Below are 13365 nucleotides of genomic sequence, written 5' to 3'. Positions count from 1 at the left end.
TCTGTGAAACAGTTACAACCACCAAAATAAGGAAGGCTTATTTTTCTATTTTACTTCAAAAGGAACAAATAAATTGGTCACCAGTCTTTGATAAGTTCTGGATTTGCCACATTTCCAGAAACTGTACAAATGGATAGTTCTTTTGCTTTACTTCAATTATTTATAACATGTATATCACATAAGGCAAATTCACTTCATGCTTTACTTAGTAAAATGGAAAAAAAAGCTTTCTCCAAAATTGGCACTAAAGTTGTTAAGTTCTTAATAGCAAGGAGATACATCCAACTAAAAGCAGAATGAACACAGTCATAATACAAATCAAATCAAAATTATTTCCTTTATAGCATCAGCAATGAGTAACTCCAGAGGTAGTATGGCAGAAACGAGCATGGATCCTATCAGGTCACAACCAATGAAGAAATTAAATTTATTTTTTTCTGTGGTTTTGACCATAAATTGCTTTACACATTTAGGACCTGAATAAAAACCACTCTCAGCAGAAATCTTGGCCCATTAATTCAACTGACATATCAATTTACAACTTTCAGGACTGCAGATATAAAAAATGTAAAGTATAAAATTATGTAAGTTTGAAATGGTTTTAATCATATTCATTAAAAATATTTACATTTCCCAGTACTTACTTGACAAAACCCCCTTGCAATATAATTCTACTCTAAACTTTTATTTATAAAATGAGGCTCATTTATGAGAGTTCAATGAATGTTATACTGCAAATTGCTTACATTCCGTAAAATATTTTAAGAACTTTTCATATCAAAGGTAGTTTATATTGGATTATCTGAAACCCAATAGTGCCCACAGATGAGCTTCTTATAATTCTTTTCATTAATGCTTGGAAAGCACTGTGAAAATGAAAAGTGCTGTTAAGTGCTATCATCTCCCTTAAGTTTTCACTTATATTGTGTGCACATTGTGAAATAAACACATATGCAGCATGTCCATGTTTTGATATGTATTTTTATTTCCCTGCAGTTTTCACTTATCAAGAACAAGTAACAGGGAAAGTTGTCTGAACTAGTGCATAAACAAACATTCTGAAACACCACTACACGTATCTAATTTACAAGAACCGTATAAAAAAAGTCACTAAAACACTACACTATGAAGGTGTCCAACGCTTACAGTCAGACTTTTTCCAACCCGTTACTTGCCTTGTAGCCACAGGAAAACTCTCCAAAATTGAAAAGACAATCTTGCCACAACCCTCCCCCCCCTCCCAACACCTGGGATGGCTCGATATCTAGACTTCCAATAATTATTGCAATGATATGATGCAATACATACCTGGTAAAATATCCTTTATGTGGTGTGTTACAGTTTTTAAGCCAGTTAAAATACGCAGTCTTCAGATAAAATGTAATCCTTGAAAAATTTTCTTATCTGCACAGTTTAAATGTGCTAGATGCATAATTTTTCCTAGTCCATTTTTCCTGTGTAATTATTTTTATAAACTGGTATTATAAATAGAAATATACATTCAAAATATATGGAAAAGTGAGTTACTACATTAAATTTGCATGTATCGATCCATCCCTTTCCCCTGCACAGTAATAGAAAATACTATTTTGCCTTGAACTTCATATTTGACAGTGAAATGCCACTAGTATTTACCAAAAAGTCCATCTAGTCAAATTGTGAAACAAAATGAACCAAGTGAAAACTTTACAGTTCCTTTAGAAAAAAATTACAAGAATTTCATTTCCTAGCTATGAATCTTTAACTTTTTAGACACAAAGTTGGATTTATTTTTACAAGATACAAAATGTAAACATGGCAAAATAAATAGTTAAAACAAGTGATGCAGGATCCCATTTCATGCTCATGATCCCATTAAAGAATTATTTTTTAAAATCCATTCAGTTGCAAATTCAAGTGCAAAAGCATGATGATGAATATCTACTATTCAAGTAACAGAAATAATATTGATGATACAAATAAACTATTTTACAAGGTAGTGATTTTCCCAATTTTACAAAATATACATCATATATCGATTTAATATCCGATATACTGTAGTCCATTTAGGTCCATTGTTACACTCTGTGATCCACAGAGTGTGTCGCCTTTTGCATTCAGCTGGAATATGAATGACTGCACACCATCAGCACAGGTCAAAAGCCACATGTTTTAGGTTATGTCACTTCCATAGCTACTGTTGTCTCTGCTATTCCATTTAAGCCCAATCTCTCAGGTTCATGGTTCTCTCTAAAAAAAGGCCAAGAGTAAAATAAACATTAGTGCTCTCTAGAATACATTAGCAGGATTTACAGACACTTTTTATGTAACTACAACTAAACACATACTTCACAAGAGTATTTCCCATTTTTATCATTTCTATACAGGAATGAGGGCAAGTTTTTTTTCAGCTAAGAAATCCTATTAATTAGTAATTACTTGGTTTTAACTGTTTACTTAGGAAACACAGTAATTTAACATAGTATTTTAGTTGAAGCCAATGACAAACTACTCATGAAATGTAACACAGGACCATCCAAGTTTTTTACAATAGATGAAGCATATAATGCTCAAAAAGAATAATCATTAGAAGCACAGTATTACTTACTTTACATTATACTTTAATTTTATAGGTTTAAGGTCATGTAGTTATTAATTCATGCACCTCAATTGTTTCGATGCACTGCTCTCATGTATTAGTATCAGAGAGAAATATAAAAACATACCCTGAAATATATTATCACAGATTTAGCTAATCTCAGAATATTCTCAATTTTTTTTTTTAAAGATTTTATCTATTTATTTGTCATAGAGAGAGAAGCGAGAGCAAGCACAGGCAGACAGAGTGGCAGGCAGAGGCAGAGGCAGAGGGAGAAGCAGGCTCCCCGCCAAGCAAGGAGCCCAGTGTGGGACTGGATCCCAGGACGCTGGGATCATGACCTGAGCCGAAGGCAGCTGCTTAACCAACTGAGCCACCCAGGCATCCCGAATATTCTCAATTTTATTACAGAGAGAAAATAACTTACTTTCCCTTTATGTGTAATACTGAAGGGAACACAAATCTTGATTTGAAAATAAAAGCTCTTACATGGAAGCAATAACACCTCCTCTAACCTTCCCAACTGTCTATGCTACCAAAAAGTAACAGAAGACTGAAGCTTCTAAAATATTTTTTGATGTATTTCTTGGGGGTTTATTGTTTTTAATTTGATGTGTTTTTCCCCCTTGTTTTTAATACTTTTATATGACTGTCATTTAAGCATCTTCCTAGTGACCTCAAACAAAAGAATCTAAGTCAAAGAACTCAACACTAAGCAGATCTCAGTATCTGTTTAAAAAGCAAGTCAATCGGGCGCCTGGGTGGCTCAGTGGGTTAAGCCGCTGCCTTCAGCTCAGGTCATGATCTCAGGGTCCTGGGATAGAGTCCCACATCGGGCTCTCTGCTCAGTAGGGAGCCTGCTTCCCTCTCTCTTCTCTCTGCCTGCCTCTCCATCTACTTGTGATTTCTGTCAAATAAATAAAATCTTAAAAAAAAAAAAAAAAAAAAAAAAGCAAGTCAATCAATAAACAACTATTGCTTAGGCAGTTAAAAAAAAAAAAGTCTTTTTCTTCCTACAGGATAGCCAGCAGAGGATAGATAGTACTGGAAACACACACACACACACACACACACACCTTGCTATGCTGCTAATGGCACTGCTAGGAGTAACCTTTGGCACTCTGTCCATACTGGCAGCAACTGTGGCAAGTTTTAAGGCTGTTGGCGATGGTGCTGAAGTCCGTGTATTGATATGCACATTGACTGGAGAAACAACACTGACATTATTGAGGTGCACTGCATTTGTCAGGCAGGAATTGTTCATGGGAAGTGTTTGAGGACTGCTTGTGCACAATGCTGGGATTAAGTGGTTTGTAGTGGTGTGGCCAACTGTCCTTACAAGCTGTACAGCGGAAATCCCTGGGCTGGATGATAAAGCCATATTGGTGGAGTATAATGTTTTAGAGGTTCCTGAAGGAGGAAAAGAAAATCATTCAATTTGTATCATGAGACATTAAACTCTCAAAAAATCAGGAGTTTAATAAAAAGTACAAACATCATACTAATTAAATACCATATTAATTTTCCACATAATAACCTCTTCAAAGCGAGCTCCTAATCACAACATATTTACCTGTTACAACCCCAAAGGCAGATCTTTCTACTGGCCTGCATAAAAGGGTTTTACAAAGTATTCTGTTGCATCCCTATTTGGAAAGTAGGAAACACTGGGCCAGAGAGGTCCTCTCTGGAGGTTGAAAGCATGTGGAAATGATAGTTTTGAACTGCATCAGAATTTACACATGCAAGAAGAAATCAGTAAGAAAGGGGCAATCAGGATCATGGGTATATCTAAAAGCAAGTGGAAAAGCCTAGGGTCTGAGTAGTAGTTGAAAGCTGATAAGAACAGCAAGTCTTTGAGGACTCAAGGGGTAGTAAGAAGCAGACAAGGATCCAGGGTATTACTGTATTTCAAGAAGAGGAGACAGAGAAAGCAGTTTATGGGCTGGTAGGATAGTAAACCAATTTTCAAGCTTACTGAGAAATCAACGTGGATTATATTTTGCCTTTTTTCACTGCATCGATTAATTCCATGGTGATTGTCAGCAATTAGCTCAATATGTTTCCTTGCATATGAAGGAACTGATAGTACATGGATAAAACTAGGGAGGGTGGAAAAGTTACACAGAAGTTATCTAGTGGATGCAGGAGGAAACAGGGAGCAGGTGCTATGTCAATTCTAGAAAACATTCAGCTATTCCCACCACACATATCCAAAGAAATTCTGAAGAGTCCTGACTGACTTCTTGTACAATGCTTTCACTTTGCATTTAAATAATAACCATATTTCAAATCAGTGAGTTACAACTTTGAGCTAATAAGTCACTACACGAAACCAGAGGCTTACCTGAAGGTTGGACAACACCGTTTATGTTGTTGTGGCCAGTGTTCTGCTCCTTGGCTACCTCACCACGACTTGGAACAGGTGCACTGACCACTGCGGATGCAGCAAAGTGGGCGCTGGCTGAGTCAAGTGTTTTAGACATACAGTCAGAGGTGCTTGAGCCCTGTAAGAGCAACAAAATTATACTTTCAATTTTTCAGATGTGATTAAGAAATGGGCGAATCAAAAGACAGCTGCCTTTTTCATCTTGAACAGTTAGTGTTTAGATTAAGAGATCTAGGACTCCACAGACTATTTTTGGCATATGAAGCAGGGAAATGACTAAAAACTGAGAAGCAACTATTCTGGAGACAGAACTAGGGAATTAAAAACCTCAAACCTTTAATACTCTATTAATTTTTCCAGTGTTAACAAATTCCTTTAAAAATACTCGATAGGGGCACCTGGGTGGCTCAGTGGGTTAAGCCTCTGCCTTTGGCTTGGGTCATGATTCGGGGTCCTGGGATCGAGCCCCGCATCGGGCTCTCTGCTCAGCAGGGAGCCTGCTTCCTCCTCTCTCTCTGCCTGCCTCTCTGCCGACTTGTGATCTCTGTCAAATAAATAAAAATCTAAAAAAAAAAAAAAAAAAAAAATTAAAGATATTAAAAAAATTAAAAAAAAATACTCGAAAATCTAGATACTATGGACAAAAGGAAATCATAGGAACTTTTATCACTTTTATCACAATGTAAAAACATGTCTGGTCTAACCCTGCAGGAGGCTAGTTACCCAAGAGAAAAGCAAACAAAGTTTAATGGCTATTACTCTTGTTTCTGTATGAAACTGGTTGGCTGTTAGTAACAGTCAACAGCTCTAGAATGGTGGCCAGGCCCAAATCCAACTGGATGCTAGAAGAATGCTGAGGGGTCCTGATGTCACTGATATTTTCATGTTGTTGGATTCAGAATTTGCAAGGTTAGCATATCTAGTGATCCCGAGGCTGAACTGAACTTCCATCAGCAGATGCTGACCTGAGAGCTCAGAGAATACAACGAAGACTAAGCTCATCTCAGTTATTCCTTCAGAATTACTTGTGGAATTATGAAGCAACAGAATTAAGACCTAAAATGCTAGATGTCTTTCTTGCAGATGGCTCAAATTTGAAACAACTTTTCAATTAAACAGCTTTATTTTTAGTGGCTTAAACAACAGAAACTTATTCTCCTACAGTTCTGGAGGCCACGAATTCAAAATAAGTCTTACAGGGCTTTTATCAAGGTGCTTGCAGGGCGAGTTTCTTCTGGCAATTACAATTTCATAAGTTATTTTTATTCTTATCTCTAGCGTATTCATTTAATCATGCCTACGGAAAACAACTTCACCTGACGGCAATTTTTTTCTTCAGGGGAATGTGGTTCAAAGAGACAAGGGGCTATGTTGTTTAGATTTACTGTATAATTCAAGAGAATGATCTCTCAGCACATTGGGCACATCCAAATGGCACTTAAACACACAGTTTAGGAAAGGGGTAGAAAAGTTATATTCTTGGGGAAAAAAGAAATAGGGTGCTTAGGTGGCTCAGTTGGGTTAAGTGTCTGCCTTCGGCTCAGATCGTGAACCTAGGGTCCTGGGATCAAGTCCTGCGTTGTGCTCCTTGCTCAGCAGGGGGTCTGCTTTTCCCTCTCCCTCTGCCCCTCCACCAAATTCATGCTCTCTAATATATAAAAAAAGAAAAAAGAAAAAAGAAAAAAGAAGTTTTGGGGGCTGTAGGGGTGGTGATGATAGTTCTAACGGTATATAATTTCTTCTACAAATTCTCAATAACGCTTTAAAACAAAGTAGCTTCTTTCCTGAATTACAAATACCATATTTGATTGAAGTACTTCCCTCATTAAATAGAAAACTATCCAGGTTATCCTCTGTGAACTGACTAAAATTGAACAAAATTATGTAATTATGAAAGGGGAGGAAAAAAAAATACAACCATGACTGAAAGACAAGTTTACCTGTGCTTTTGGATGTGTCTGTTGTGAGGAATGCTGAGATTGCTGTTTCTGCTGAAGCTGAGCAAGCTGCTGCCTTTGCATTTGAACTAATTGCTGTTGATGTGTCTGAAACTGCTCTTCTGTGATACCCCCTGTTACTGGTAAAAGACATTCATTTCAGAAATAAGTATGTTTTAAAGTACTTTTTTAACAACACAAGCAGAATACAATATAAAATGATTATGCAAGATGAAAAGCAACTGTAAATCATACATCTGCAAAAACCCAATAAAAAGCAAAACTGGTTTATGCTTACATCCACAATCTTCTAATGTCACATGCTAAAAAAGTTCCTATATGTATTTACTGTGTAACATAGTTCTAACATGAAGATTCTAACCATTTATTCAGACTTCGTGTCTTTGAGATCACTCTTAGTTCACTATATCTTGGTAACTATATAATGAGAAAAACTTTCATTTATTAATGCAAACAATTATAATGACTAAGTGATGGCCTTAGTAAGAAAGCAGGACCATCTGCAAGACTGTAAACAATCCTTATTGCTGGTTTCCATTTAGGGCATTTTCTCTGATTACAAATCAGAGTAGAGGACAAAGATGTTGACCTAGTATAATCATTCGTTTTAAGCCAATATAGATCTTTTGCTAAAGTAAGTCTTAAGTTAAACCTAAAATATAAAAATAAAAATCTTAAGATAAACCCAAATATAAATATGGGCTAGACATCAGAGAATTATTCAGAAAATTAAAGGTAGAATGCATCCTCCGATATAATGTCATACAGTGTTAATGAAAGTTAGATTTCAAGTAAAAATAAGACATCTAAGGGGTGCCTGGGTAGCTCAGTGTGTTAAAGCCTCTGCCTTCGGCTCAGGTCATGATCCCAGGGTCCTGGGATCGATCCCCACATCAGGATCTCTGCTCAGCGGGGAGCCCGTTCCCCTCAAACCCCCCCCCCCCGTCTCTGCCTGCCTCTCTGCCTATTTGCGATCTCCGTCTGTCAAATAAATAAATAAAATCTTAAAAAAAAAAAAAAAAGACATCTAAAACTTTCATTTAAAAGATTAGCTAAGAAAAAGTTGTAACAGGCAACATTTTTCTACATTTTCATTCACTGGTTTTCAAGTAGATCACTGATGAACTGAGTTGAGGACCCAAAGCTATTTCCAGAGAAGTTAGTACATTATCAAAACCAAGAAATTCTAAGTCTCATCAGAATACATCTACTACTAGATAATTTTCCTCTATTTTTCATTGCTTTCTTTCCTCTCTCCCAACTATTTCTTTGAATCAGCAAGTATTTACTATCCATGATGATGCAGACTGCTACATTAAGAGTTAAGTGAATATAGGGCAAAATAAACTATAAATGTTCTTGTGATAAAGTCTGTGGTGGTGTTGGAAAGAAAAAATACATCAAAAATACCAACTAATGAGTCAACCTTTAAATGCAATTGAGCAATCAAATCAACAGGACCTAAAGGGGTTTAGCTAGAAGACTACACCCTCAACCGAAGTTACTTAACTACCCCCCTACCCCCAAGTTTTCCATTTGGTACAATTACAAATGAGAAACTTTAAAAAATGTGATGGCATAATATATGTTATGAATAATAGTCTATTTTCTATGAAAAGGGAGTTAGGCCCCAGAGATGGACAAAGCATTAGACAGGATTTCATTTCTGTTCTGCAATATTATCATTAAAATTTGTATTGGACTATGAAGGAAAAATAGTTCTTAGATAGCAATTTTATTTTTAGGAGATTAAAAGACCTGGGGCTGTGAAAGTGCTCACTCCAAAATTTTAATATTACCTGTGTTTTTGAAGTACACATTAGTTATCTTACTGAATTACCAACAAAATCAAATGTTTTCTTTGTCTGCACATGTTAAATTCACTGCAAGTGTTCTATTTTTAAATGAAAAAAGTATTTTTAATTCTAAATTTACAATCTTCAAAATCAAATGAAAATGTGAAGTATTCATGAATTTCCAGCTGTTTGAAAACCTTGGGAAAGAGATGAAAAATAGTTTATTAGATAAAAGGCAGAAAGGAAAAATCTTAAGTTAAACCCAAATAAATCTGTTTAAGTCTTAGGTGTACAGTGTGCCAATTCAAATGAAATGGACTTGGAATCTGGGTGTTAGCACCGTCTACTCCCTCAGCATTATGTTCACCTAGAGCTGAGTTTTTTTGTTGTGGTGAAAGATGGGAGGTTACAGTGATAATGTGAGGAACAAACCAAATTAAGTGAATATACATTTAAGGCTATTTCAAAACACAGAGAGAGAACACTGAGAATCTTCTTCAAAATCTTTTAATTCAGAAAATCATGACACAGAAATCTCACTAATTCAGAGTAACTATGAACCTAAACTAGTACAAAGAACAAAAAGCACTTTTTAATTAAAAAATATATATATATTACTTGGTAGTCTATGACTAGCAAAGTACTGCCAACTATAGGTGCCTGTGCCAGTAGTCTATGACTAGCAAAGTACTGCCAACTATAGGTGTTCTACTTGGTTTTTATGAATGGATGATCATTTACATATATATTAAAAAGGCTGTCTCTTTTGGGGAAGAGAGGATATGTCTACTTATTGCCCTTTTCTGTTGAGACCATAAATCTGCTCAGGAACCCCATCCTTTTCCTCATAGAAAACTCATTAAAATTTCAACAAGACTCAATCCAAATTATTCAAATTAATGATCAGTGTTTCCTAACCTTTATAAACCTAGGCTAACTCTAATGCCAAAAATTTCATCCCTGATCCCATTACTGGTTGAGAATCACTGATATAAACTCAATTTAATTCTAAGATTATACTTGAAAAAAATGACATTTTTTTTCTCTTCTTCTCAAGCTTAGCATGTTACATTCATTTTTGACATCTAATTCTTTATTATCAAGTTTTGGGTTTGAAAACAAGCTGATGTTCCTCATTCAGAATCTTCTGGAACGTTGTTCAGTATTATTTCAACTCTTTAGACAAAAAGAGCAATTAATAACTGTGGCACAGAATTAGAACACATACAAAAAATCCTTTCATTTTGTTAGGGTGAATGGAAAGTGGTAAGAAATATATGATTTTAATGGCACAGGCACCATACTGAATTTTCATTGTTACGGCTGCCTTAATGGTAGGTAGACTTGGTGGGTGGTTTGACTGAAAGCACCATCTCTACTGATTATTCTTCCTTTCACAAATTACTCAGATACTTTCACAAGAAATTTATTTTGTACACTGACTTGCAGTCATCAAAAGGCGAACATTAAAACATGCTGGGAAAGGTCGCAGTTACAGTGTGAAGAAATCTGTTTAGCGATGAGATAGACAATAAGGGAGACTAGCCTTGGGCGGGGGGAGGGGGTTATAGCGGAAAAAACGGAACTGGGAATGAAGAACAACAAAAAACCTATCTGCTTCTATTGCTTAGGGCCAAGCCAAGTTCTTTCCACTAATTGCTCGTAAATTACTAGATTAAAACTGAAATTTATGCTGGTCATAAATCTAAGCTACTCCATCCCTACAAGTCCTGCCAGTTTAAAAGTAACCACAAATCTGTTTTGTGAAGGGAGCAGTATTTCATTAATTTAGATAGATGGGAAGTGTCCTTTTATTGGAGTAGGAAGTTTTCCAAATCTCTATGGTTAATACATGCTGAAAGATAGGTATACATATTATATAACTTTCCTCCTTATATATGCAAATATATCATTCTATACACATCAGTGGTATACTTGCATTTCTAAATATTTTGTGTATATAACCAATAGTCTGTTTTTCACTAAAGCCCCTAAGCTTTCTGTTTTTTTGTTTTTTGTGTGTGTGTGTGTGTGTGTGTGTGTGTGTGTGTGTGTGTTTAATTTTTGGTATCTGGCTCATTACTCATCTTAGATTTATCATTTGCTTTGCTCACTAGATGAATCTATGTATTTTTTCTTAGAATATCTGTCACCATCCTTGGAATGTTGATTTTGTTTTCAAAAGTCCTAGGCATTCTCATTTCATCTTTCACTTTTCAGGTATGTGGTTTCTGTATGGTGATCTGCTAGGCTGACCCCTTATTAGCTTTCCCTCCAATATTCTGACAGTGATCCATCAAAAATATACTCAAGGTATCTCCACTATATTTTACACTGGTTTAATAATTCTAAAGTCCAAGATCACTGTTTCTTAAACTTGGGCCCACAGAAGTATTCTTATGTGAGAAGTCTTCCTGAGTATTTGCTAGCAGAAGAAAAATCTAAAGGAAACACATTCTGGATCTTCTGGATGACCATCTCACAACAGAACATGAACATATGGTTTTTGTGTTTGTGTGCCTTTTTAAAATTATTTTTAATGCAGTGTTTCTCTAAGTGGGCTAATAAAGTGTGTATTCTTGGGAAGATACGGATTTTTTTAAACACTAGCCTAGATCATGTTTTCATATTTTAATGAAGAACATCTAATATGGTAGTAAAGGTTATCTAAAAGTCAAAATGAATATACTATTATGCAGTATTTCTTCATCTACAGGGTAGGTCTTTGTTACAAAAGTCTTAATATATGCTTTATTGAAGCAATGTTGACTATATGCACTTTTGTTTTAAAAGAGAGATCTGGGGCTGACGGGGGTGAGGAAGAGAGACCTATTTTATACCTTGTAGTTCTAGTGAAAGTGAAAGTTCACATAAACCATCAGAGCTACTGTGAGGATAAATCTTTCAATCCTTCAAAGTTGACATTATTTGTCTAGGACTACACACATCTTTATAATGTAACTCTCACAGTTAAAGGCAAACTAATGAACAGACTGCAAAACTGTGAGGGTACAAAGGGTGAAGATGGGAAGTACGGTCAGGGGTGAGGGGATGAAGAATGAGGAACAAATCAAATGTAAGAATAAAGAAAATAAAGACCCATTTAAGGGGCATCTGATTGGCTCAGTTGGTAGAGTATGTGATTCCTGATCTGAGGGTTATAGGTTTGAGTCCCACATTGGGTGTAGAGATTGCTTAAAAAATAAAATAAAATCTTTAAAGACCCCATTTTAACTTCTGATACCCAACCTAAATAGTTACAACTGAAATTTTAGTATTATTTCCTTGAGCAGTGTAACTAAAATCTTTTAATTCCTGAAATCTGAACCTATTTCTCATGCCTTTGGAAGCAACCATAAGTTAAAAACGAAACCTTGTGAAGTACCTTGGCTAGTTGTGAAAATGTAGTTTTACCTATTCAAAGACTTTTATACTTGCAAACATTTCGTAGCAATTTAAGAATGAAAAAGAACCGGACAAAAATTTTAAAATCAAGAATTTCTCCTGGAAAACTGTCCATAGTACTGATGTTCTTACAAATTGGTAATGTTAAAATATTTGCAGCTGGTCAAAAGGCTACTAATATCTATTCAATATATGAAGACAAATGGGAGGAAAAAAATGCTCACTGCATCCATGTGTTAGTCAAAACTAAGGTTAAATGTAAGTTAATCCAGCTCTTCAAGTCTGAAACAATAAAGATTCTTTCATTCATTCAAAAGTAGTCTCTACACCCAACATGGGGCTTGAACTCACAACCCTGAGATCAAGAGTCACATTTTATACCAACTGAAACTGCCAGGTGCCCCAGGCAAAACTACTTTAAGATATGCAGTCCATTTTCTTAAGTTTTGGATTTAAGAACAATCTCTCAAACGAATAGTTAAATACTGCAGTTTCAAATGACTAAAAACTTTATCATCTATTATATAAAGAATGTAATACTTGCAATGTGCTGTAAGCTCCTTTAAAGGATTATTGTCTTGTAAAACCACAACTCTCAAACACTTAACATAGTGCTTTGTATATTAATAATTTCAAATAATTATGTGTGAAATTAGTTTTCCTTGGTTACTCACTTGCCATGTTCAGCACAATCTATCTTTCCTTTCTGTCCTGCTATTGAGAAGACTTTTTCAACTAAGAAAACAGATCTTTATTAATAGTAAGACATTTGTCTTTGCTTTAAAATGGAGTCTTCAGTTTTAGTTCTTTTAATACCTAGGACATACATTTCAATTTGTTTTAAGTCCTTTATGATATCACAAATAACAATCAGAATATATTTAGGACATAGGAAATATTAACTGGGTTATTAACAAAATAAAATTCTTTGCCACTAACCTTCAAGTTTTTTTAAGAACTAAAAAACTTGTGATATAAATATTACTGACAAGGGTATGAGATTTCTATTTCTGATTAAACACTTTATTTGTTGCGATTTCCCACCTGTGAAACAGAAAATTCAGTTCTTGTAATCTGTCTAGCTCAGTGATACACTCTGTAAGGTAAATATATGGTCCTGTGTTAGTCTTTTTACTCTTAAAGACCAACACCCTCTCATGACCAAGTCCACCAAGAATATGCAGAGGGCAACAGTATTAATAAAGGCCTAAAGATGAAAAGAATTAAAAGAAATAAAAA

The 13365-nt window shown here is 35.2% G+C and overlaps 1 protein-coding gene across 5 annotated transcripts in view; it reads right to left on the bottom strand.

Annotated features, from left to right (window-relative positions):
- Nucleotides 1-318: 318 nt before the first annotated feature.
- EPC2 (enhancer of polycomb homolog 2) overlaps nucleotides 319-13365 on the bottom strand; it is a 117128-nt gene continuing 104081 nt past the window's right edge. For 4 of the 5 annotated variants that reach the window (XM_082690908.1, XM_082690905.1, XM_082690907.1 and 1 more), the window contains 4 exons: nucleotides 6908-7044; nucleotides 4926-5085; nucleotides 3655-3988; nucleotides 319-2229 (listed from right to left, as the gene is read on the bottom strand). In XM_082690908.1, the coding sequence (XP_082547034.1) occupies nucleotides 2157-2229; nucleotides 3655-3988; nucleotides 4926-5085; nucleotides 6908-7044 (704 nt within the window). In that variant the 3' untranslated portion in view covers nucleotides 319-2156. The remainder of the gene's footprint in view (nucleotides 2230-3654; nucleotides 3989-4925; nucleotides 5086-6907; nucleotides 7045-13365) is intronic. The other variant, XM_082690906.1, reaches the window with a different exon arrangement.

Source organism: Mustela nivalis (genome assembly GCF_964662115.1).
Source record: "Mustela nivalis genome assembly, chromosome: 11".
Taxonomy (NCBI): Eukaryota; Metazoa; Chordata; class Mammalia; order Carnivora; family Mustelidae; genus Mustela; species Mustela nivalis.
The sequence above is the reverse complement of the archived record's forward strand: the minus strand, read 5'-3'. Positions and strand labels throughout refer to the sequence as shown.